The 24,672-nt window shown below is 41.4% G+C and overlaps 1 protein-coding gene and 1 long non-coding RNA gene across 6 annotated transcripts; one reads left to right on the top strand and one right to left on the bottom strand.

The window, feature by feature from the left end:
- Window positions 1-10,932: 10,932 nt before the first annotated feature.
- Window positions 10,933-19,287, bottom strand: tnnt1 (troponin T type 1 (skeletal, slow)). Of its 5 annotated transcripts, none has more exons than XM_029160183.3 (15): window positions 19,146-19,287; window positions 15,530-15,557; window positions 15,412-15,425; window positions 15,227-15,283; window positions 14,949-14,966; window positions 13,610-13,624; window positions 13,226-13,247; window positions 13,089-13,149; window positions 12,656-12,772; window positions 12,426-12,503; window positions 12,112-12,225; window positions 11,904-12,013; window positions 11,409-11,499; window positions 11,282-11,322; window positions 10,933-11,175 (listed from the first exon to the last, which is right to left on the bottom strand). In XM_029160183.3, exons 2-15 carry the CDS (start codon window positions 15,553-15,555, stop codon window positions 11,130-11,132), a joined length of 810 nt encoding a protein of 269 aa, XP_029016016.1. In that variant the 5' UTR covers window positions 15,556-15,557; window positions 19,146-19,287; the 3' UTR covers window positions 10,933-11,129. The 5 variants fall into 5 exon arrangements, with proteins under 5 accessions (XP_029016016.1, XP_029016013.1, XP_040927678.1 ...); XM_029160180.3 differs by lacking the exon at window positions 19,146-19,287 and adding an exon at window positions 17,525-17,766; XM_041071744.2 differs by lacking the exons at window positions 11,282-11,322; window positions 19,146-19,287 and adding an exon at window positions 17,525-17,776.
- A 453-nt stretch (window positions 19,288-19,740) lies between these two features.
- LOC129604511 (uncharacterized) lies at window positions 19,741-21,086 on the top strand. Its single transcript, XR_008695438.1, has 2 exons — window positions 19,741-20,108; window positions 20,878-21,086. It is a non-coding gene; the product is annotated as an uncharacterized LOC129604511 (long non-coding RNA).
- Window positions 21,087-24,672: the final 3,586 nt, after the last annotated feature.

A 24,672-nucleotide genomic window follows, 5' to 3' on the forward strand; every position in this document is an offset into this window, starting at 1 on the left:
AATCAGTGATCATGCACCAATGTCCATTTCATTGATTAAGACAGCCACACCATCAACCAGGAATTGGAGGTTTAATACATCATTACTCAATGATCAAGACTTCATCAGTTATGTCAGGAGAGAATGGAAAACCTTTATAGAAATCAACGATACACCGGAAATCTCACCCTGTGTTCTTTGGGAGACTGGGAAGGCAGTTATGCGCGGTAGAATTATTTCATATTCATCACACAAGAAAAAAAAGGACATGTTACTTGAATTAGAATTAGAGCAAAAAATAAAATCTCTAGAGATTAAATATGCAGCCTCTCCAACCAATGATGTCCTAGAAGACCTAAAGAATCTAAAGCTGAAATTAAATTATATAATTGATTGCAAAACTCAGTTTCAGATAGACCAATTACGCTGGGAGAACTTTGACCATGCTAATAAATGTGGTAAATTTCTAGCTAACCAATTAAAAAATAATAAAGAGAAACAAATCATCCATTCAATAACTAATAAGGAAGGCAACATTACTCGTGATCCCCATGAAATAAATGATACCTTTAAAAACTTTTACCAAGAGTTATATATGTCCCAAATAGATCCACCCACCTCAGCCATAGAGGCGTTTCTGAATAAACTAGAACTGCCAAAGCTAAATGAAGAACAGTCTAAAACTCTAGACTCATTGTTATCTTTGGCAGAACTACATGAAGCTCTGCAGGAGATGCCCAATAAAAAAGCTCCAGGACCAGATGGATTCCCAACTGAATTTTATAAAGAGTTCTGGTCCATGCTGGCACCCAGCTTTTACAAAATGTTAGCTGAAATTAAACAACAACATTCATTACCCACAAATATGAATTTTGCCTTCATAAGCCTGCTCCAAAAACCAGGAAAAGACCCTACACTCCCATCGAGTTATAGACCAATTTCACTAATAAATGTAGATCTAAAAATAGTGTGTAAAGCACTTGCTAGAAGATTAGAAAAAATCACTCCATATATAATTCACTCTGATCAAACAGGCTTCATTAAAGGTAGACAGTCAACAAACAATATGAACAGACTAATTAATTTAATTTATTATGTCACCATCCATAAACTAGAGTCAGCCATCGTCTCCTTAGATGCAGAAAAAGCTTTCGATAGAGTAAACTGGAAGTTTCTTTTAGCCACTCTGCACAAATTCGGCATTGGGGAAACATTCATAGACTGGATCCAAATATTATACAACTCAGCAATCGCTGCAGTCAGAACAAACAACCAGATCTCACAAAGGTTTAATCTGCATAGAGGGACAAGACAGGGCTGCCCAGTGTCCCCATCACTATTTGCAATATTTATTGAACCTCTAGCCGCAGCAATAAGACAGCATGAAGGAATTACTGGAATATCGACCAAATCAGTAAATCATAAAATAAGTTTATATGCTGACGATGTGTTACTGTTTCTCCTGGAGCCACAGACGTCTCTTCCTACAACTATCAGCCTCATAGATGAATTCTCAGGACTTTCAGAGTACTCTATTAACTGGACCAAATCTATAGTGCTACCACTTAACCTTAAGGCGACTAACATCTCCTCTACCACACTCCATTCAGGGAACATTAAATACTTGGGCATTGAATTGTCGTCTAGGCTATCAGAGCTTATTGATCTAAACTACAATCCATTAATAAAACAAATAGAAGCCAACCTCAAAAGATGGCAGTCCTTACCCATTTCACTTATGGGAAGAATTGCCACCATAAAAATGATGATCCTGCCAAAAATTAATTACATATTTTCAATGATTCCAACTCAGCCAGCCCAGGCGTGGTTTAAGACATTAGACTCCTACATCTCACAGTTTTTGTGGAAAACCAAGCCACCACGAATTAGTTTAAAAACTCTTCAAAAATCCAGACGCTGCGGCGGCCTAGAACTACCTAACTTCCACCACTATTTTCTTGCCAATAGACTGAACCATGTCCACAAATGGATAAAACCCATGCCAGCAGACTCCTCCTGGATAGACATTGAACAAACATTTTGTGGAAATATTAAAGTTGCAGATCTGCCCTTTAACAGCACCAAAATCAAACATCATAGTTGTTACCAGAACATTAGCATAAAAGCATCTCTGCAAGCCTGGTGGGATTTTCTTAAAATTAATGCGTCTTCGCTTACTCTTTGCCAAAACACACCTCTCTGGAACAATCCAGACATCATACAAAACAAAAAGGCAATACACTTTCCAACTTGGCATATCAAAGGGATAACACATCTGAAACATGTTTTCACAGGAGACAAGTTTACCTCTTTTGAAGAACTAGTGTCTCACTATGAAATCACTAGTGCCAATTTCTTAGAATACCAAAAACTAAAGTCAATACTTAATGCAAAAAGTAAGAATACTGCCATCCACATGCAACCACCACCAGTAATAGAGCGAATTATTGATATATCAGGGAAAAGGACAGTATCCAAAATCTATATCTTAATTTCCAATGTAGACCAGACAGTGAGCCTTCCGATCTCTAAATGGGAAGCTGATCTCAATATCACCACTAATTACACGTTCTGGAATAACACATGCTCTAATTTATTCAGAATGACAAAAAATACAAATTTACAACTAATACAATACAAAATTCTTCATAGAACTCACTATACAGGACAAAGGATGTTCCAAATGGGTCTCACAAACTCAAATATTTGCCCTCACTGTACAGATAACACAGCAGATAGATTCCTACATGCATTCTGGTCATGTTCACCTGTGCAGCAATTTTGGCAAAGAGTATGTGAACACCTGTCAACCCAGTTAAGCTGTCCAATCCCAGCAGCCCCTGCACTTTGTCTTCTAGGAGATCTAAGTGGGCTTGATCTAGAGACAAACTCATCACACACACTTCTTTCTGCCCTCTGTGTCGCAAAGAAAATCATCCTCATGAACTGGAAAACTAAAAAAAAATTAAGCATTACTCAATACCTGAACAGCTTGTTAGATTATACCACCTTAGACACATTGTCTGCTTCATCAAATCAATGACCAAAGTCGGGGGACACACCGTCAGCCAGCGGTTGTGCTCCTGGAGGTGTCACCCACCTTCAGTGCACTTTAGTTCCACACACTCACGTCCAAGCTGGGTTGCAGGGTTCTGGGGTACCTTTTTCTACTGCCCTCTACCTCCCCCGGGTTGGGGGGGTTGGTCGGGGCTCGGCAGGAGCTGCGGTCCCTGCCTGGGGCCACATGGACGGCAGGCCGGAGACCTACCCTCCCCACGAATGTGATCAAGCGAATGGTGTGGGTGCGAGAATGTATCTGAGAGTGCATTGGTTCACGTATGATTGACTAGTTTGTTGTGAGAGAGTCTATGGTGTGTGTGTGTGTTGATGTGATGATGTGTGTTGCACATGTGGGTGTGTGTATGCGTCTGTGTTTGTGTGAGTTGGTATTTGTGTGGTGCGGTTGAAGTGTGGGGGGTCCGGTTTTTCTCCCGGGGTACGATGATCGTCTGCCTGGGTGGTCTCTTTTCTGCTGACCTCACCAATTGCTGGCCTTGTGCTGCAGGCCGCTGTAGCGCCAGGGGATGAGGTCGGGCCGATGGGGTAGGCCCCGCTCCGCCCATGTGGGGGTGGTGGACTGGGGGCGGGCCCCACTCTGGGCGCGGGGGCATCTTCTGGCGGGCTCCCTACGGACCGTGGGTCCTCGGGCTCTACTCTTTCAGGCCGACCCTCCCGCCGGGGGGAGTGTTTGCCCCTGGTTCTCATGGGGCGGACAGCGTTGACCCCCGGTGGCCCACTCTGGCCTCGGGTGCTGTCTCTGTGGCTGCTGCAGCTCTGCCTGGGGGGCTCTGTGTGGGCGGCTTGGGTTGCAACACCTGCCCTCCTGGAAATGAAGGTGTGTGGGCTCCCTGGCTGCTGGGATTCCTTCCTCTGCTTGCTGGATGGGCGTAGTGGCGGAGCCCCTCACATCACCCTGGCTTCCACAAGTGGCATTGTTCATGCACCAACGTCTGCCTCACCCTTTGGGTGAATAATGTTAAGCTACAGCCTTACTAACCTTGTAGTGGGACACTTTCCAAATCCAACTGTAAGTATTACTGATACCTATCACTACCAATATGAATAATGTGTGAATATGGAATTTGTGGTGTTGTATGTCATGACTTTTATTAAGTAGTATGGGATATGTATAATAATGCACATATGTATATATATTGTATGTATATGTTTGTATTAGTATGTGCACATACCTTAGCACTATTATTGGTATTAGTATTAATCTCCAAGGTAAACCGCAGTACAAAAATTGTTTAGTTATGAATGTGTTAGCCTAAGGTACATCCATGCTTCTTATCTATTTTTTTTATTTATTGTTTTATTTTTTTGTTCCGATTGTTTACTTAACAGATTTGCTTGGTTTCAGCAGCTGGTTGCACCCCTTACCCCCCCCCACCCTCCCGCATACACACCCTAAAGCAGAAACCTAACCTGTCCACCAACACAGCAACATCACACACATTTTGGATTAGCTAAATAAACCATTAAATAAACCATAAATCAGGAAGAGTATATATATCCTATATATACTCTTCTTGTTAAAGCAAAGCTGTCCATCACAATGTGGCATTCAGCGTAATATATGCTGCTTGCTAAACTGCTGGACAGAACAAAAAAAAAAAAAGAAGAGGACGTAGGCAAGGACGTAGTAAATTCAATTCAATTCAATTTTATTTATATAGCGCCAAATCACAACAAAGTTATCTCAACGCACTTTACAAAGTAAGGTTTAAGACCGCACACAACTAAACCCAACAAATCCCACAAACAGCAAGCATTTAATTTGACAACAACGGTGGAGAGGAAAAACTCCCTCTCTAACGAGGAAGAAACCTCCAGCAGAACCAGGTTGGATGTGGGTGGCCATCTGCCTCGACCGGTTGGGGTGAGGGGATAGAGAGAGAGAAAAGCACAGCAACAACAACAAGCAACAACAAGCAACAACAGAGCACAGGCAGGATGGTTGGACCAGAGACTGGATACAGGCAGAAGAGAGAGAGAGAGAGAGAGACAAAGAGAGAGAGAGAGAGCGGGAGAGAAGCACAACTACTGGAGAGAAAGAGACAAGGTTAGTTAAACATGGGACAATGATGAGGGCTTGTTGGACAGAAGAGGTAGAAGGAAACAGAGGAGCTCAGTGTATAAATTAAGTCCCCCAGCAGTCTATGTCTATTGGAGCTTAACTAAGAGATGGCGCCTGTGACTAACAATCATTGCCCTTCACCTGAACCATCTCTAACTATAAGCTTTATCAAAAAGGAAGGTTTTAAGCCTGATCTTAAAGGTGGAGAGTGTGTCAGCTTCTCGAACCTGAAGAGGGAGCTGGTTCCAGAGGAGAGGAGCTTGGTAGCTAAAAGCTCTGCCCCTTGTTCTACATTTAAACACTCGGACAACACTAGGAACCACAAGTAGCCCAGCGCTCTGAGAACCAAGCGTTCTGCTGTGAGCATAAGGAACTATGAGGTCTTTAAGATAAGAAGGATCTTTATCATTGAGGACTTTGTAGGTGAGTAGGAGACTTTTAAATTCTATCCTACATTTTACAGGCAGCCAGTGCAGAGAAGCTAATGTAGGAGAAATGTGATCTCTCTTTCTAAGTCCTGTCAGGACTCTGGCTGCAGCATTTTGAATAAGCTGTAGGCTTTTTAAGGAGCTGTTAGGACATCCTATGAGTAAGGAGTTACAGTAGTCCAGCCTACAGGTAACAAATGCATGAATCAGTTTCTAAAATCAGAAGCATCGCTCTGAGAGAGGATGCTTCTGATTTTAGCTATATTTCTAAGATGGAAGTAGGCGGTTCTGGAGATTTGTTTAATGTATGATGTAAAAGAGAGATCCTGGTCAAAGATGACACCAAGGTTCCTCACAGTAGAATCTGAAGCTAATGTTATGCCATCCAGGGTGGCTATCTGACTCAATAGTGTCTCTCTCTGATTTTCAGGCCCAACAATAAGAATTTCAGTTTTATCTGAATTTAGTTGAAGGAAGTTTTGGGACATCCAGGATTTTATGTCTTTTAAACAACCCTGAATTTTGACTAGTTGATCTGTTTCATTTGGTTCCAAGGACATGTATAGCTGAGTATCATCTGCATAAAAATGAAAATTAATAGAATGCTTTCTAATAATCTCACCTAGAGGAGACATGTATAGGCTAAACAGAATTGGACCAAGCACAGAACCCTGTGGTACTCCATAGCTAATCCTTGTGCATGTGGAGAATTCCTCATTAAGATGAACAAACTGGAATCTGATCAACAAATAGGATTTAAACCATGTTTAAATCCTATTTGAACCATGCTGTTCCTTTAATCCCGATTCTATGTTCTAGTGTCTGTAATAGAATGTTATGATCAATTGTATCAAATGCAGCACTAAGATCTAACAGGACAAGGACAGAAACTAGACCATTGTCCGAAGCTAATAGAAGATCATTAGTGACTCTAACCAGAGCTGTTTCTGTGCTATGATGTTTTCTAAATCCTGACTGAAAATCTTCGTACAGGTTATTCCCACTCAGGTGGTCAGATAATTGTTTAGCCACGATTTTTTCAAGAATCTTGGAAATAAAGGGTAAATTTGAAATAGGCCTATAGTTGGCTAGTTCTCCATGGTCCAGGGTTGTTTTTTTCAATAGAGGTTTGACCACCACCACCTTAAAAGCCTGTGGTACATAGCCTAGATGTAAAGATTGGTTGATTTGATTTAATATGGACGAGCTGATTAAAGGTAGAACTTCTTTGAGTAATCTGGTTGGGATTGGATCTAAAAGACAAGTGGACGACCTGGAAGAGTTGATTATTGAGGATAACTCCATATGAGTTATGGGGGAGAAGCTGTCTAGGTAAGACAGAGGATTTAATAAATTTAAAGTTGATGGATCTAGACAGTGCTTTCTGTCATTTGGAAGAAGTTGCTGCTGAATGTTTTTTCTAATGATGATAATTTTATTAGTAAAGTAGTTCATAAAGTCATTGCTGCTGAGATTTAAGGGGATAGTAGGCTCAACACAGCTATGACTCTTAGTCAGCCTGACTACAGTGCTGAAAAGAAACCTGGGGTTGTTTTTGTTTTCCTCAATTAGGGAGGAATAATATGTTTTTCTAGCAGCACAAAGTGCTTTTTTATATTTTATTAGACTGTCCTTCCATGCAATGCAGTTTACATTTATTTTGTTGGAACGCCACTGTCTTTCTAGTTGTCTGGTCCTGTGCTTTAGGCTGCGAATCTCTGAGTTATACCACGGAGCTAACCTCCTCTGATTCACTGTCTTCTTCTTCAGAGGGGCCACTGTGTCTAACATTGTACGTAGAGAAGCTGCAGCATCATCTACAAGACAGTCAACCTGTTCATAAGGATTAAGGTGACTGTTCTCTGTGTATCTACAAGACATTGAGGCAAAAGATGATGGAATCATCTGCTTGAATCTGGCAACAGTATTGTCACATAAACATCTGCTATAGTAACATTTCTTTCCAGCTATTGTAAGGTCAATTATGCTAAATTCAAAAGATAATAAGAAATGGTCCGATAACAGAGGGTTTTGGGGAAGAACTATTAAATTATCAATTTCAACCCCATATGTCAGGACAAGATCGAGGGTATGGATAAAACGATGAGTGGGTTCATTTACCTGCTGTGTAAAACCAATAGTGTCTATTAAGGAGTTAAAAGCAGTGCTGAGACAGTTGCTGTCAACATCTACATGAATGTTAAAGTCTCCCACTACAATGACTTTATCTGTGCTAAGAACTAAGTCGGATAAGAATTCAGAGAATTCAGTTAAGAACTCTGAATATGGAGCAGGAGGACGGTAAACAATACAAAACACAACTGGTTTCTGAGTTTTAGAGTCTGGGTGAGAAAGGCTCAGAGTGAGGCTCTCAAATGAGTTATAACTATGTTTAGGTTTAGGAGTAATTAATAAATCTGATTTATAAATTGCTGCTACTCCTCCACCTCTACCTGTACTTCCAGGAACATGATAGTTGATGTGACTCATTGGAGTCGACTCATTTAAAGTAACATATTTATCCTGCTGCAGCCAGGTTTCAGTGAGACAGAACAGATCTATGTGATGGTCACTTATCAAGTCATTTATTAATAAGGATTTAGATGAGAGAGATCTGATATTTAATAAACCACACTTTATTAGCTTACTGTTACTTTGTTCTGTAAGAGGAACTGTTTTGATGTTTATTAAATTCTGGTAAGTCACTCCTCTTTGATTTGTGTGTGATTTGTATAGTTTAGGTGGTCGGGGAGCAGACACGGTCTCTATGTGATAACTAAGACTAAGAGTGGGTGGCGGCTGTAGAGAACATGCAGAGAGCCGTGACCCAGTCGTTGCCCAGCTGCCTGGGACCTGCCGGGGGACTGGTAGCAGCTAAGCTAGGAGGCTCCGCACCGGCTAAAGGCTCCTGGCTAGCTGGCCTGTTTTCTAAAGTGCGAAGCCGAGACTCTAAGTCCAACAACCTCGCCTCCAACCCTGCAACTAGCGTACACCTATTACAGATACCATTACCATCACTAAAGGAGGCAGAGGATAAGCTAAACATAAGACACACCGAGCACCGAACAGAGCGAGAGGGAGAGGAAAAGAGGGAAGCCATAGCAGGAAAGTAAGCTAGGAGCTACGCTAGCGGAGAAAACACTTAGATAACAGTGAAAAATTGGCAGGACATTTAATGAAAGGAAAGGATGCTTGAGTGTTATAAGCTTGTTTTGCAACTCTTAGCAGTCGCTACCAGATGTAAAACGATAATATTTAGAAAAGAGCGGAGAGTAACGTCGTACACACATAGCGGTAGCAAAACTCAGTAACTGGAAGTTACTGAGTTGCGATACGCTTACCGTCAGTCAGCCAATGAACCAGCTGTTTGACACTCTGGTTCAGTCGAGGTCGTAGGCGAGGACGTAGGCAAGGACCCATGTGCGACGTGTATCAGATGAGAGGGCCACTCTCACTAGTTCCCATGCACTACATGCAGCTGTGCAGCACAGACCAGAGCTGCCCAAACCGTCCAGGATTGGTTCAACAACCAGAACCAGTTCACAGTTTATACCTGCCCCCTTACAGCCCCGTTCTAAATGCAACTGAGGCGGTGGAAAGTGTATGATCAGCAACCACACACCCACAGGACTCTCCTGCAGGCAGTGGAAGAGGCATGCGGAGACACTGAGGTGGATTCCACACACAAGGCCATATTTTCCCTAATGACCGTGTGGACATCGCCTGTGATGTGAATGAGGTCTTATGGCCAGACTCACAAAGAAGACAGGATCCATAAGCTCCCCACCACACACACACACACACACTGTCTGTTCTGTCTCTTTTTCTGACAAATTTCTGTAACAATGTTTTTCGAGTGAAAACTATTACTTCAGAAATGTTACTTTTGAATTTTACAGAAGAAGTCGGAGCAAAATAGAATTAAAAATGGAAACACAACGAATGGAGTGTTTTATATAAAGTTCATCAGTGTGTTGCTGGTGATATGAAAGTATGATTCAAATTGAGCTTGTGTGTAAGGTTTAGTTGCAAAAAGATGTGAGTTTTTAATCTCCAAGTGCTGATGTCTGATTGGCTTGTGTGTAGAGTTTTGTTAATTCAGATCCCCTTAAATTTTTCACGCACACACACACACACACGGACGCACGCACGCACGCACGCACACACACACACACACGCCAGATTGTGATTTCCAGACACTGCTTCAACTTAAGTGGAATGTTGAGATAGTGCCCATGTTTTGTTTACCCAGTCATGCCAAAGCATGTTTACGGTTCTTCTGACAATGTCACGCCATGTGGGTCACTCACATTCTTCACTGGAGCCTTGGTACTGTAAGTGAGCGTCATGTTTAATTTACTGTTTCACGCTAAGGACGACATACTACTGCATATTGTTCCTGTAGGTCCAGATGAGCGTGCTCTCTTTCCCAAGCTTTACCCTGGAACCACCATCAGCCTCTGACTCTGCAAACTCCACTTATCTCAGCGTATCATCAGTGTGTTCTTAACTGACAGTTTGATTGATGCTGCTCTCCCCTTGAACTGAACCAATCCACACAGGGTGACAGAAAGGTGGCATTCAGGCAAATTACACAAGAAAATCATGTTAATGTTTAGGGAGAAACACAAGAAAAGAAAAGAAAACACAAAACCTAGTGATTAAAACACCACAGTTGGGTCATAAACCATCTGGGGCATGTTTACCACCCTGGTTTGACAAAAATCCTGAAGATCTTGAACCTGCTGAAAGAAAGTTCATCTACAGATCCTTTTCAGATCCTGTGTCCTGTTGATTAAATTTGAATTATATACATCATACACAATGCTGTTCCAGGAAAGAGGAGATGGGAAGGAGGAAGAAGAAAAGGAGTTCTTTGGCAAACTGGAGTACACGTTGGATTATAATACACACACACACACACACACACACACACACACACACACACACACACACACACACACACACTTTTGTTAATAATCACTCACTCTCATCTACCCTGCAGGCTGTTGCTGTTAAGACAAGCATTGGCTTCAGGAGCAGGTTGGAGCACTCACCACATCATTGGTGAACAAATTATTGCAAATCTGACACAGGATGGCAAAAGATATTTTGGTTACATTTTGTGCTACTGTAATGCAGCTGTTGTGTAACTGCACAGTAGGTTACGCTCTGTGAGCTGCACTGACACTGAGCTGGTTCTGCTGGAGCTTTCTTTCTCTGTAAAGATTTTTTTACATTTAAAAGCTTGCGTTATGTGGACTGTACAGTAGCTGTGTAAGGTTTAAAACCTTGTAAAGTGCCTTAAGAAATCTTTTGCTGTGAATTGACACTACATAAATAAAAATGAATTTAATTTAATTTAATTGATTCTGCTGGCTAGTGTTTCATCAAGGGGATGTTTACTTTTTTATTATCAACACATCATCAAAGAACGTTAATTCTATTTAATTTCCAGACACAAGTACAAGTCCGTCTACAAGTGGCTTCAGTACATAAACAAGGAAATCAAGTGCAATTCCTTCGTTTCTTTCCTGCTTCCTCTTTTTATGAAGTCATTCTAGTTGTGATTTATTCCACTCCTATTTCCAACGACCACCCACTTTGCCTTTGCCATGGCCTTTTTTGCTGTGGAAAGAAGAGAAGGAAATAAAAGGTGAAGATGACAGAGTGCTGTATAAGTATAACAAAATAAACAAAAATTATTTTATGGTGTATTGAAGTAAATATTCACAATTTCTGAGCATGTTGGATTCTGTTCAGAAGCACAATGATCTACAGGAAGCAAACGGAAAAATATAAAAAAAAAATAAAAATCATATTTCTGATATTCAAGAACTGGTCTTTTAACTCATTTATACCTCATATTTTTGGTGTTTCATGTACTCCATGTAGTCAAACTTCTCAGACTCGAGTTGGTAGATGCGGTTCCACATGTCTTGGGCCCGTTGCCTTGGAAAATTAAAACAGTAGTTTCTTTTTTTCTTTTTCCCAGAAGGAACAGAAAAACAGACCACTAAACGCTAGTGCTACCTTCAACCCGACATGCACCCAAATGAATTCCCTGCTCATTTACTTCGTTTCCAATTTCCCACTTTTCAGCTCATCATAACCTATTGATGCACTGTTTCTGCAGTTATTTTCTAGATAAATATTTGTACAATCCTCCCCCATCCCATCACCACCCATCACCACCTCATCCAGAAGGACCACCCACCTTCACTGACCTACTGATTGGCATCATAATCAGACTCTATTTCCACAAAACTCCCATATATACAATCAATAGTACACAACAAAAGTCGAAGTAATCTAAAACAGGTTAGCTGTCTGAAACATAATTCAAGGACACTCACTTGAGTGCATCCTCTCTCATAGTGTCGATCCCTAGTGGCTGCCGTCTCTCAGCCAGAGTCTTCTTCTTGATCTCTCTGCCTGTCAGGCGCTTGCCCTTCCTCGTCTCAGCCTGGGAAAAACATTACACAAAGCACATGTTCATCGTTTGTGTTATTTTGTCTCCCTCCTTATAATTGTCACAAACAAGGACGCCAGTGGTGGCCTGACCTTGGCCAAGAATCCTCCAAAGTTTGCTCCCATACCAGACAGCACTTTTTTCTTCTTGGCATCATCATCAGCCTTCCTCTTGGCCTCCTCTTCCTCTTTTCTGTGACGCTCCTCCTGAAGGATGGAGTGGATGTGAGCTTTAGAAGAAGGGTTGTTTAGTATACTAGACATGTGTGAGTAGATTTTAAGCATCAGGCCAGTAACAATATTTTCTAGGTGCAATTGGTAAAACAACACATACTAATATATGAAGATAGGTACAGTATACTAATACTTTAGTGAGGTATAGATATGCGTGTTCGATTGTTTCTTACAGCAATTCTGTTTTGTCTGTCCTTCTCCTTCTCTGCTCGAACCCTCTGAATCTCAGCCCTCTCTGACCGACGACGCTCCTGAAGTACAGAGAAACAAAGAAGCAATAATACATTATTATACAAGTTCTCCATATGGTTGTTTAAGTAAACTACTGAAGTAGCTTATTATAGAGTAGTGGATAGAGTGCTATGCTCTATTTATGTTTCAGGTCTGATTAAATTGAGCTTACAATTCGATCCTTGAGGCCAATCAACTCTTCTTCGTCCTTCTTCCTCTGCTCAAAGTGGGCATCAATCAGAGTGTGCAGCTCTAGTAAATCCTTCTCCATACGCTTTCTGTGGATATCCTGTAAACAGGAGAGATTTAATGTATTGTATTAATGTATTTGTGTATGCACATGCCTATTATTATTAACATAGTCAGTAACAATATTGCAGTTATTTACTTCCTAACATGTTAATGGTTCACCCAGGATGTGATTTATTTATTATATGTTGTTCCATAATTCCTACGGCTTTTACTCTGACACATCTTGTTCTGGATGTAATTTTGTTTACATCACTTTTCCCTCTTGATGATGAACTGAGCTAAAATGTCACACTTCATCACATGCTGTATGTCTTGCGGTCTGATCTTGGTTAATTCCCCATCTTGTAACTTACATCAAAATCAACTCTTTCTCCCTCAGGAATCTTTGGAGGCGCAAGCTGGGGTGCCATAGGTCTGGAAAAAAGAAGAGCTCTGATGAAAGGCTGAGAAACTACAACCAAATACATGAAAACAGCTTGACTAAACCTACTTGGGCTTGGGGCGCTCCTCCTCTGTTGATCATAGAGAAAAAATGAAAACAAACAGGTCAAATTACTGATTAAGCAACAGTGAAATTGTAACTTCTTGCAACAAAAATGTTTAGTAAGGGTGTTAATGTAACAGAAAGCACAGCAAGCATGGTGTTGGGATTTAAACTTTTTTTATTACCTGTGAAAAACAAGTTAAAAAAACCTCCTTACCCGTCAAGTTATGTGCTTCACATGTTCTAGATTTTATTATTTATATTGGACACTTTTCTCATAAAATATGTTTTATAAGGTGAAAGAAGCTGAATTAACATGTTGATGACGATATTAAGAAATGAAACATCCTGTTTTTTGTTTACCCCTTAAGGAAACCACACTTTTCTCACCTTCCTCTTGAGCATCTTGATTTGATGGACCAGCAGCATAATGACAGCAATGAGCCAATACGTAAAAGATGGCGGCAACACACACAAGGAGATTTTAACAATGAGTGAGAAATACAAAAGCAAATAGAATAGTATGGCATTGGGAATAAGCGTGCACGTAAAATTTAAGATACATGGTTGGAAAGTACACAAAGAGGAAAAAAAGGGAGAAGATATAGTGTAAATGGAAAAAATGAGGCAACAAAAAAGGGTTAGGGTTAGAACGTATTAAAACATGTGTGGACTGATTGACAGAAGTCTAGGCTTAAACAAAATGCCAGACACACAAACATACTGTACAAAAAAACTTTTTTTTTACAGAGAAATTGGTTGAAATACGACTGTCACAATGGTAAATGTGAATCCAAAGCCAAAAGTCTATTAGCTTAGCTTAGCAGCGGTCTATTAGCTTAGCTTAGCAAAAAGAAAAAAAAAGCTATTTGTTTTCCAGATGACACTGACTTATTACTACAGCTTTAGAATGATTAGCAGTTAGCTATCTGTTTCCCCATCTGCAGTGTTGATGCTAGGCTAAGCTACATGACTGCTTTAATTTCATATTCATCATGAGAGTGGTCTTGGTCTTGGTCTGTTTTTTTCTTTAAGTTCCTAAGAAAAAAAGTATTTTTAAAATATAGCACCGCTTGCAATGCTTTAAAACTACAATTTCCCATCATGCACTGCGAGCCACACTGTAGACCCTTTACAGCTTACAGTATATCATCAAAAAACGCATGTGGATTTCAGCAACAAACTAGCCCATTCATTTAACCATGCATCCAGTGGTTTGTAGAGAGTCTCACAGTTACTGTACTGTGCACACTTTACCAATCAAACTAGTGTTTACACTGAGTTCATAAGTATTGGGCCACTTACTGAGTTGGTGCCTAGCATTAGTGAGTAAGACGTGCTTTCTTCACTGCAAACAGGATCTACTCAGTGATGTGGCTCAATGCCTGCCAAACTAAAACAGAACTTGCTCTGAATTTGAGGAGCAGCTGTGTTTATTTATGTACAGTTGTAGATGGTTTCCAGCGTACGTATCCAACATTAACACTGAACTGGCCTTGTGTTTTAAGCCAGATGGAGGATGTCAGCTCACAACTCACTCTCCTGTTAAAAACCCACTCTAACTTTATGGCTGACATGGTCAAAAAATAGGCAATACGGAAAAACGTTCATAAGGACGAGAAAAGCATGAATGAGCATGAACACATATATCATCAAATTTTATGCTGCACTGGCTTTGAAGGCTCATTGGTAATATTGTTTGAATCATTATGCTATAACATCATTTTACCTTGATAGTCTTGCTGTTCTGAGACCCGGACCAGCAGCGTCAGCCCATGTAAAAGCAAGAAAGTGGTTGACAGGACAGAGTTAGTGTCACGACACGAGAGAGAAAGAAAGACTGCTTTTATCATTTGTACCATTTACACTTTTACACTCAATCTTCACAATATATATTTATAGTGTGGCTGAAACATCTTCCTTCCCAGACTTTTGACATGACAGGCAGCAGGCCCTTACAGTACACTGTACTGTCCACTTCCTCACTGGGAGAGTTCCTGACCTTACCTCCTCCATCTTCATCCACCTCGTGTTCTTGGTCACCCTCCAGCTCCTCCTCGACCTCTGGGAGACACAAGACTCAGGAAAGTATATAAATAAGAATATAAATCAACGCATCATATGAATCTTCATTGATGCTGTTGCTTCGGCCTCTGAGAGAGACAAACATGGACACGTGTGACTGAACTCACCCTCTGCCTGATCCCTGGAGGGAGACAGAAAGGGAAGTCATTTAAATCTCAGTGAGTTATTTACACTGGAATGAGCAAAGGTCAGTGATTAACAATGATTTAAGGCTGCTGTACTCACTCATATTCCTCCTCTATATCCGACATGGCTGCAGCCAAGGCAAACAGAATAAAGTTTTATCAGAATGATGCAGAACACACCAGTACTGGGCCACAGTTTAACAGTGAGTAGGATGTTATATAATACTAAGCAATCAATAATGTAACACAAACAGCAGGCTGACAGTACCCATGACATCACCAGTATCATTCCATGTGGTCACAGTCTCTATTTGCCTGTGATGAATCACTTTGAAATTTGGCAATGCACTTTAAAATTGTGTTGGCTATAAATTGTCCCTCTGAGCTGCCATTGTCCTGACATAGACACAGAGACAGACACATACAGATGAGGTGCGCTTGACGCCAGCCTGGCATGTCCAATACTGGGAGACCAAATGAGAGCCAACAGGTGAGAATGTGACGATGAAACGCTGGCAGACCAACCAAGATCGAGTTTCTCGCCCTCCCTAGTTTCCAACCACATCTCGCATCACTTGCACTTTGTTCCCTGTGTTGGGATGATTTACTTTCAAGGACTACACAAGTGAACATGACCTGTGTTTAACAAGCATGTAACTACTGACTGTAGGGATATAGGCACTCAGCAAATCCAACTGAACCAACAACAACTAGCTCTGCAGTTTTGAATGAAGATTATTATCTCTGATTATTGATATGATTACTAGCTTCGCTCCCATCCTTGAACATGTCACACCCACACATTTGTCTATCTCTCTGCCATCAGGAAGAATTTATAGTGGTCCTGTGACTGTGAGCTTGAATTTATAGAAGCTGCAACTGTCATTATGAATGGTGCCCTCCTTTGCCTCTGTCTGGTGCCATGTTCGGTAACAGGACAAGCCCAGCAACCTTCTCTCAATGGCAGAGACGTAAATTTCCATGTATATAAAGCAATGCAGTTCAACCCTTAGTGGGGGTAGATGAGGTTATTAAAGGAGGAACTATGGATCATTCACTCACACCTTGGCCTGGAGCCATCTTTATGTTCATCAGCTGAATGTTTATGATATGTGAAATTAAAAGATGGGACATCAATCCTATGAATGTACACAAAATTTTGTCTAGTTTTATTGTGAGCAAAGATAGTATTCCCAAACTCCCCAAACAAAGACTTCAAGGTATGGGGGACCGGAGAGAATGAGGGTGGAGAGAAATGACGGATGGATGAATGAAGGATGGAGATTTCAACAATGCTGCCGGACAGTTGGAAACACTCGTTTGGAGCTAAATGGAGTTGGAGGTTGAGGGGGGGATGAACCAGGGGATTTAAGCAGAGTCAAGTTCCAGTAGGCAGCCAGCAGGGGCTTAAGCAGGGTTAATTTTAGTCAAGGACAATGCATGTGTGAAAAAGAATGACTAGTCAGACATTGATCACCAGGGTCAAAGGCAGGATACTGGGGATTAATAACATATAAATACAGTAAAATCAGGCTTATCAGGATTTTATTGTAAATGAATTAGCAGGTGTAACTAACAGTAATTAACCATGCTAGAGAAGAGGAAAGTTGCTCTAAACAAAAAACTGATACTGAACTGAGGTGTAAACGTAACATACATTATTTAAGTCTGTGTATCTTTCATACATGTACTGCATGTAAGTATGCAAGTATTTATTAAAAGTAGTATGTAGTTAATAAATACAGCCCAAGCTCTTAAAATGTTCTGCTCACATTATCACATACAGACTATCACAGGAAACAGAATGCCACACACTGAGAATCCACAAGCCTGTGTTACTGGTTTCATGCCCAGTAATGAATGAATAAGGTCTAAGATCACTTGCAGTGTGCAGATTCCACAATAATATGAAAAACATTTGAACACAGAGAGCAGTTGACCAAAAGGTGACCCTGAAAACCAATGAAAATATATAAAGATATGCTGAAGTCTTAAGTGGTGAATTGATGGCATCTAAGGTACATAAATCTAAACATCCACACAATCACACATCAAAAGACTAAGCACATGCTGCAGGACAGACAGACCAACGTACCTGAATGATGGTCTAGTGTCACCAGAGGCAGACAGAGGCAGACGGGAAGGTGAATAGCTATTGCACAGTGACGATTTGCACAGAGTTTTATAGTGACCAGAGGCCGGAGGGGCACTGTGCATGTGTGGTTATATGTGTATGGCATGTGTTTAGCTACAGTATGTGTGGATGCAAGATGTGAACATTACAGAGTGTTTGAGTACACAATACAAGAATAACTGTGAGACCGGATGAGTAAATGTGCAGATCTGTGTGTGTGTGTGTGTGTGTGTGTGTGTGTGTGTGTGTGTGTGTGTGTGTGTGTGTGTGTGTGTGTGTGTGTGTGTGTGTGTGTGTGTCAGGGCTGGGGCCATGGACAGATTAACTGGAGACAGAAAGATGAGCACCTCACAGGATTAGAGCGAACAGAGAGATCACCTCATCGGGCAAACTGATTGGTGGCACAGTGAAGGCATTGAGGGGTGGAGGTTGTTGGGCGCAGGGGCGGAAATGAAGCGCAAATGAAGTGGGGGTGTGGTGTAGGTACATCTGGATAAATATCTGAAAATGATAACTATTGGCACCTGATTTATTTTGAAAAGTTTATAAACATCAGAGTGAAGTTAGGTATTTACTTTGTAAGGTAACCTTTACTTTGTAACATCTTTCTTCCTTAGTTTTCTAAATCTGTCCTTTTTTTAAACCTTCAAACTTTTCAATAATGTTTTAAAAACCAGTCAATACTACAGTCATACTGTATAACACCTGAAACATGAAATTCTTCAAGCAGAACTCATGGAAATTAATTAATGGAAATCATCTGCTCCTAATACCAGCCAGCATCTAAACATGTGGCATTAAACTTCAGACTGGGAGCACGTCATGTGTTTTTTGAAATCCTATAAAGTGTCTGACAAATGAAATAAAAAGAAGTTAACAAAGAGGCAACAAGGATCATGAAAAAAATAATAATATGTAATGTAAATATGTTATGTAAATATGTCCTTCTTCAGCATTTGGCAGCAACATAACGATGTGGCAGGTCAGCTACGACTAATTGAAATGACTAAACTCATTAACAAAAGAAAGACAGAAAGTGTTTTACTTGCTCATTCAGGGAGATAATCAGATGCATACCAGACAGATGTCGATATTCAAAAAATAGGTGCAAAGGAAAGGAGGGGAGGAAAAGCCAGAGAGATGAACAGAGAACATCCAAAAATAGAGATGACTGTTTCACTCACTCACCTGTTCTGTGAAAGAGAAGGATTTACAGTTCACAGAAAGAAATCAAATGTTCCAAATGCAACTACTACATTTAGTTCTACTTCAATTGCTTAAAGCATTTTTCATTACTAATTCCACTATTATGGAAACTAAAATTTGTAATAAAACCTTCATAAGAGAAGTTGGAATTGCGCATCAAACGCTGTCCTGTCCCATTTCCTGAGTGTATCAGCCAATAAATGTCAGATTTTGTTTTTGTTTTGAAAGGACTTAGTTGTCATGTTTTTGGTTCCAGTTTCATTTCCTGTTTTATGTTGAAGGACTTCCGTTTTTGTGTTCATGCCACTCCCGCTTCACCATGCACACCTGTCAATAATCTCGTAATCACCGCCAATATATAAACCACAGTACTTACCATAGCTAGTTGCCAGATCGTCGCACGCATGTCGTCACTTTCCAGCAATTAGCTGTTCAGTTTACCTCGTCTCCGACCCTGTTCCGTGTTCCCGACTGTTGTTTCTCGCCTGATCCTGACCGGTACCGTACTCTGTCGATTCTGTTACTGAACCCTGCCTGTTAACTGGACGTGATTAAGCCTACTCCCTCTGTGCCTCAATCTTTGTGCCTACACGTGTATGACCTGGACTGTCTGTGACTACGATTCTGGTATTAAATCCTTTTACTCATTCCATCTGTCTGCTGCGTCAGCACTGCGCATTTGGGTCCTATCTCTGCCGTTTCCTGACAATAAATAACCTGCTGTGCTTAAACAACACCAGGGTGACTCAGGTGTTTGAGGTTATCTTGCCCCGCATCAGGTCTGTTCCCTTGCTGACATACCACAGACCCTACCACACCGTTCCTGTGAGTGTGATAACAAAAACAGTTTTAGGTAAATTTTTCAGATGCCGCACCTTCGTTTTCATCACTTCAACACTTTCAACACTAACTTCAAATGAGTCATCCATTGACTTAACTCTACATCCACGGTCAACCATTTATAAAAATTAAAAAAACATGCACACGCTTTTTTCACGCTCCACATTGCTAAAGAATTGGACCTTGATGTCTCAGTAAGGTGTCTGTAACTTTTCATGCCAAAAAGCGCTGTAGATCGCCCACACGGCCCGTCTGAAAGTGTGTGTTTTAAGCTCTCGTCCACAACGCTCTGCGTGCGTCGGAAGCTAAACTGATCGCCACACCCCTTTGAGGAAGCGCATAGCCGTGGGAATCCAACGTCACGGTCACTGAATCCACTGTAACAGTGACACTGGCTACCTCGTCCTCGTAGTGGAGTTCAACCATACGTTTGATCCAAAATCTGACTCTGAAGTCGAATGGGAGGCTGTTGCAGTGGTTACACTTCGACTGGCGCAAGGTACGTCTAACTGGCAGATTCACGTTTAATTTAATTTGATTTATATAATACGCAACTTGATTAGCTGCTAACACTAATACTAATGGTTGCAAATTAGCAGCCTGAATTAAAACAGAATATTCATAACACGACTACAGCTTGTTTGGGAGCATAGCTTGATAGACTAATATAAACTCATTTTTACATGTTTTTTTATTTCTCGTTCTGCTGCTGTGTGAAAATAATTTTTCTATAATGGGATCTTCAGCTGCAGCTTATATTTTGCCATATTTGTCTGTAATTTAGTGCCAATGTAGGAACAGTAAATGCCTACAGAGGCATGGTGTGACAGCAACTATTGCTTTCAAGATATTGCATGTGTTTATTACTTTTATTAATAAATTAGCATTTCGATAAATTTTACCTCAAGACGCCTGAACTAGTTGCCAAACCTACTGTTATGTAGGGTTGATGATCCAGGACTGGAGCCAGTATGATTGAATGTGTATTCATTACAAAACACATTTAATATACAGTATATCAGACAATTACACATGCATGGAATAAATCAGTATCTCAGAAATTCATGAAAAACTTTAGAACATTTTACTATTTACAGATTAATCATAATGTACCTGGGAACTCTGGTTTACAAACATAGTTTTGTTTTAAATATATATTGACCTAATATTTTTTTAATTGCTTTTAGTAAGGTGTATGATATATCAAGTGCTAATATTTAACTAATAGAAATGTAGTTATTGTTTTTTTCAGTACTATGTGTCTCAAGTTGTTGCAGGTATCTAGCCTAGAGGTCTTGTCAGCTGGTGCTGCGGACTTCTAGGGCGAAGAGTCCAAGTCATCCCACCTTCCCTGGTCTGGATCAGGGCAGTGTTTCCTGAGGGACAAGGCACCTATGTTGGACTTAGACCACCTGTGAAATACCTAAATTATTGTTTTTTTTGGCAATACCTCAATTAAAGCTGAAATATTATAAAACATTTGTCTGTTTTTCCTCATTAGGTATATACATACAAAAATAGTTCAGTGAAACAGCAATAGTCAAAGCCAACTTTATTTTTAACCAATGCACCAGCACTATAATGCTGGATAAGTTACCGTCACAGTTCAATTTGCAGACCACAAAATGAACGGGTAGGATTCATAGTTATGTTGAAAGCATAGTTTCTGGAGTGGAACAAGTACAGTCATGGGCAGTTGGCTGGGGAGATGTGAGGATCTTTTTTGTCTTCACGTGTTGGAAGACATCGGAAGCAGTGCAGCTGCTGTACAGATGGAGGATGCAGCTGTTTTCCTTGACACCACTCTAGAAGGTATAAAGAATAGAATAGCAGATTAATGAAATGACCAGTATTTCCTATGTATCTCACAACCTTTACAGATCTAAACAATAAATAGAGGTAGATCAGTTTAAATGTTGTTTGGAGCAAACACGTTTTCAACTTAGCTTTTATAGTGCTGGTTTGTTAAATCTTAGCATGACATTAATGACCTCCTTTCTGTCAGGTTGCTCAAATTCTGCTCAGAGGGCTGGTGGGACAGGGATGTTCACAAGGTCCTCCATATAACGACCTGGGTCCAGCAGGACTTTATTGAAGATGGTCTTCATCACATTTTCCACATAATCTGCACGATAACACTAGAGTTACAAATTACCTGTCAACAGACTAAAATATCAAAATAACTTGACCAACTGCATACAGAGTAAATACATAGACAATAATATAGATCAGATTATGAATACCACAACTACTGAAATGTGAAATGCAAAATCTCTGTCAAATAAAACTGCATATTGGCCAACAAATGATTATACTGCTGTTAAATGTACATACCTTTGCTTCTGAAGTGAGCACTCTTCTACTCTTCTACAAGGTAGCCGCGTGTCAGTTTGAGAAGCAACCCCCTCGCGTTTCGGTAGCTGGCATGCGTCAGCCTGTATAAAAAAGCATGTCACGTTTACAGCTAAAGTAGCTGACTAGATAAGCAACAACATACATGTTGACTTAGATAGAACCTGCCATAACCCAAATTCATGGGTCTACTCGGGCTACAACATACACACGACAGGCTCGGTAGTAATTAGAAACACAGCTGACTCTCACAACTTACTAGCGCTAGCCGCTAACGCTAGCCGCTATAATGTGAGCTGAGTGAATGACCTCAGTACCATATATCACACGATTCGAACCAGACAAATGCTGGAGAGGCTTGGACTCATCCAAATTGCGTGGCAACGCAACGGTTCTAACAATAAGCATTCCTTACACAGGAGGGAAGCTACATTATAAACAGAGAAACTTCTGGAGTACACACATCAAATAAGTATCAAGCATGTACTTACGTTTGGGGAAGCAGCAAGTGGGCGCTTCTTCAACCTGACTGACTTCTTCTTTTTGTCTTTTAAATGTCGGGTGGCAACCAACTGAAAAGTGCATTAGCGCCACCTCCTATGGTAGGCTGCGCAGTGAGTGACTTCTTCTTTTGTCTGTGACTGGAGGGACTGAAACGAAATGTTTCAGGTACATTTAGGGGTCCAGGTTTACCTGGGGGGGGGGGCTGGTTCTGTGATTGGTCAGCGCAAATGCAGACTATCCAGTCCGCCAAATTTGAAACGATGGTTCTTGAACCGGATTGGATAAACTCTCAAAAATGTGAAATAAGTAGGGGGCATACTTCTAATACACCAGGAGTGTCTTAATATGTCCCAGGGAGTCAAATAAACGTACCAGAATGTCCAAAAAGTGAATTTTGCATGTGCATGGACCTTTAAAATAGTTATTTGAAATGAACTTAACTTTTGTCAACTCGATTCAGAAAGAAGTACAGACTGTGCCGTATGTCAGGATCCTGGGCTGGTCCTGACCCTGCACTTTCTCGTTCAACACACCACGCCTTTGGACCAAGCCCGCTCCCTCTCTCTCCTTCAGTACTCCCTGCAGTCTGGACATTTACTTATAGTACACCTGGACCTTTCCTGCTGCCTCCCTTCACATACTGTACACTCCAAACCCTTTACTCACTGCTCACTGGGTCATTGTCAGTCCATGCTTCGCATTTCCTCGCGCTCAGGGTTTTTGGACTGTAGTTTTGATTTGTTACTTGTGGCCATGTCATGCCAGGTTCATGTTAGTCACGCGTTGCCAAGCCTGGAAGCCGTGCATTGATTCCTCATGTGCTCAGCTATTTTGCGTTAGCATTTTGTTTAAGTCTTCTCCATGCGTGTTTATCCTACCTCAGCGTTTGTTCATGCCATTATCAGCCCATACGTATGAGCCGGTAGGTGCCCACCTACGTGCTGGCAGCGGTGAATAGATGCAGGAGGTCGCCTTCATCGATCCGTAAGGTAGATGATTTAACCAGCAGAGTCAGTAGGGGTGCGGTTGTAGTCCAGACAGGAGAATCGAAGTTTTTGATTTTGATTTATTAGCGAGCATAACTTAGAAAGTAGCTAGCTGTATTGTGTTAGCTAACAGTAACCTGAACCCCCCAACCGTTATCCAGCCCTAACCCTAACCACAATAACTTCCGAAGCTGTAGAAAGTAACAACTTAGCTAGCTGCTAGCGGTTAGCGAGTAGGTAGAGCAGGCACCTACTGGCCCGTACGAATGGGCTGATAAGTTCTGATCAGGTTATACATTGTGTTATTAGGAGTGTTTTTCGGTTAACTAAACCCACCCAGTCAGCCACAAACCCCATCAGAGCCACGGTTTTGGAGGAGTTCACCTCACTCCTCTCCATGGCCTCAAAGACTGGTGATCCCCATTACAGACTGTCCATATTAGAGCAGGCCAATGACATTATCAGTTGATCTCCATGTTTTTTTGGCATTGAGGGCTTTGTTAACTTCATGGTTGACTTGGTGGCATTTAGGGTGGAACTCGCCTCTGTTAGAACAGTCGGATGTATTGCCAGTTACCAACGCACCACAGTCCGCATCATATCCTGCTCTTCGGCCTGCTTCACAGATTGCTCCTCGTTCTGCCGCAGCAGCTCCACAGACTGTTTCTTGCCCCACTGCTCTGCTGCAACCTTGCGTCGGGACCCATCTCCAGCCAAGTCTCAAGTGTAGTCTCTGAATCTGTTTCAGTTTACATCGACTCGACTTCTTGCTGCTACAGCATCACCTCCACGCCCTTACCAAGCCACACTTCGCCACCTGCTTTCCAGTTCACATCGGCCCCACGTTTGCCACCACATGCTCCACATCCTGTCCAGGTCCCACACCCGGCCTCGGCTACTCCGCTGCTTCTGCTGCTGTTCCACTGTCTGCCACAGCATCAGCTCCAAGTCGGGCCTCAGTGTTTATTGTGGCACCTGCTCAACCCTGCCGACACTCAAGGAGAAATCTGGTGGCGGTGGCTAAAGGGCTATGGGAGGTTCTTTCCACCTCCCCAGGACTGTTGGATTATAACTCTGCTACTGTCTATGCTTGCCCAGACCTTTTGTCTGCCTCAGTTCCCGGTGGGCCCGAGGAGATACTGTAACTCAAACCACTGGTTTTCACGTTGACTTTAATGTGGAATGTTTTGATAACTGACTGCTTTAACACTTCCAGGTGGC

This window comes from Betta splendens, chromosome 8 (genome assembly GCF_900634795.4).
Source record: "Betta splendens chromosome 8, fBetSpl5.4, whole genome shotgun sequence".
Lineage (NCBI taxonomy): Eukaryota > Metazoa > Chordata > Actinopteri > Anabantiformes > Osphronemidae > Betta > Betta splendens.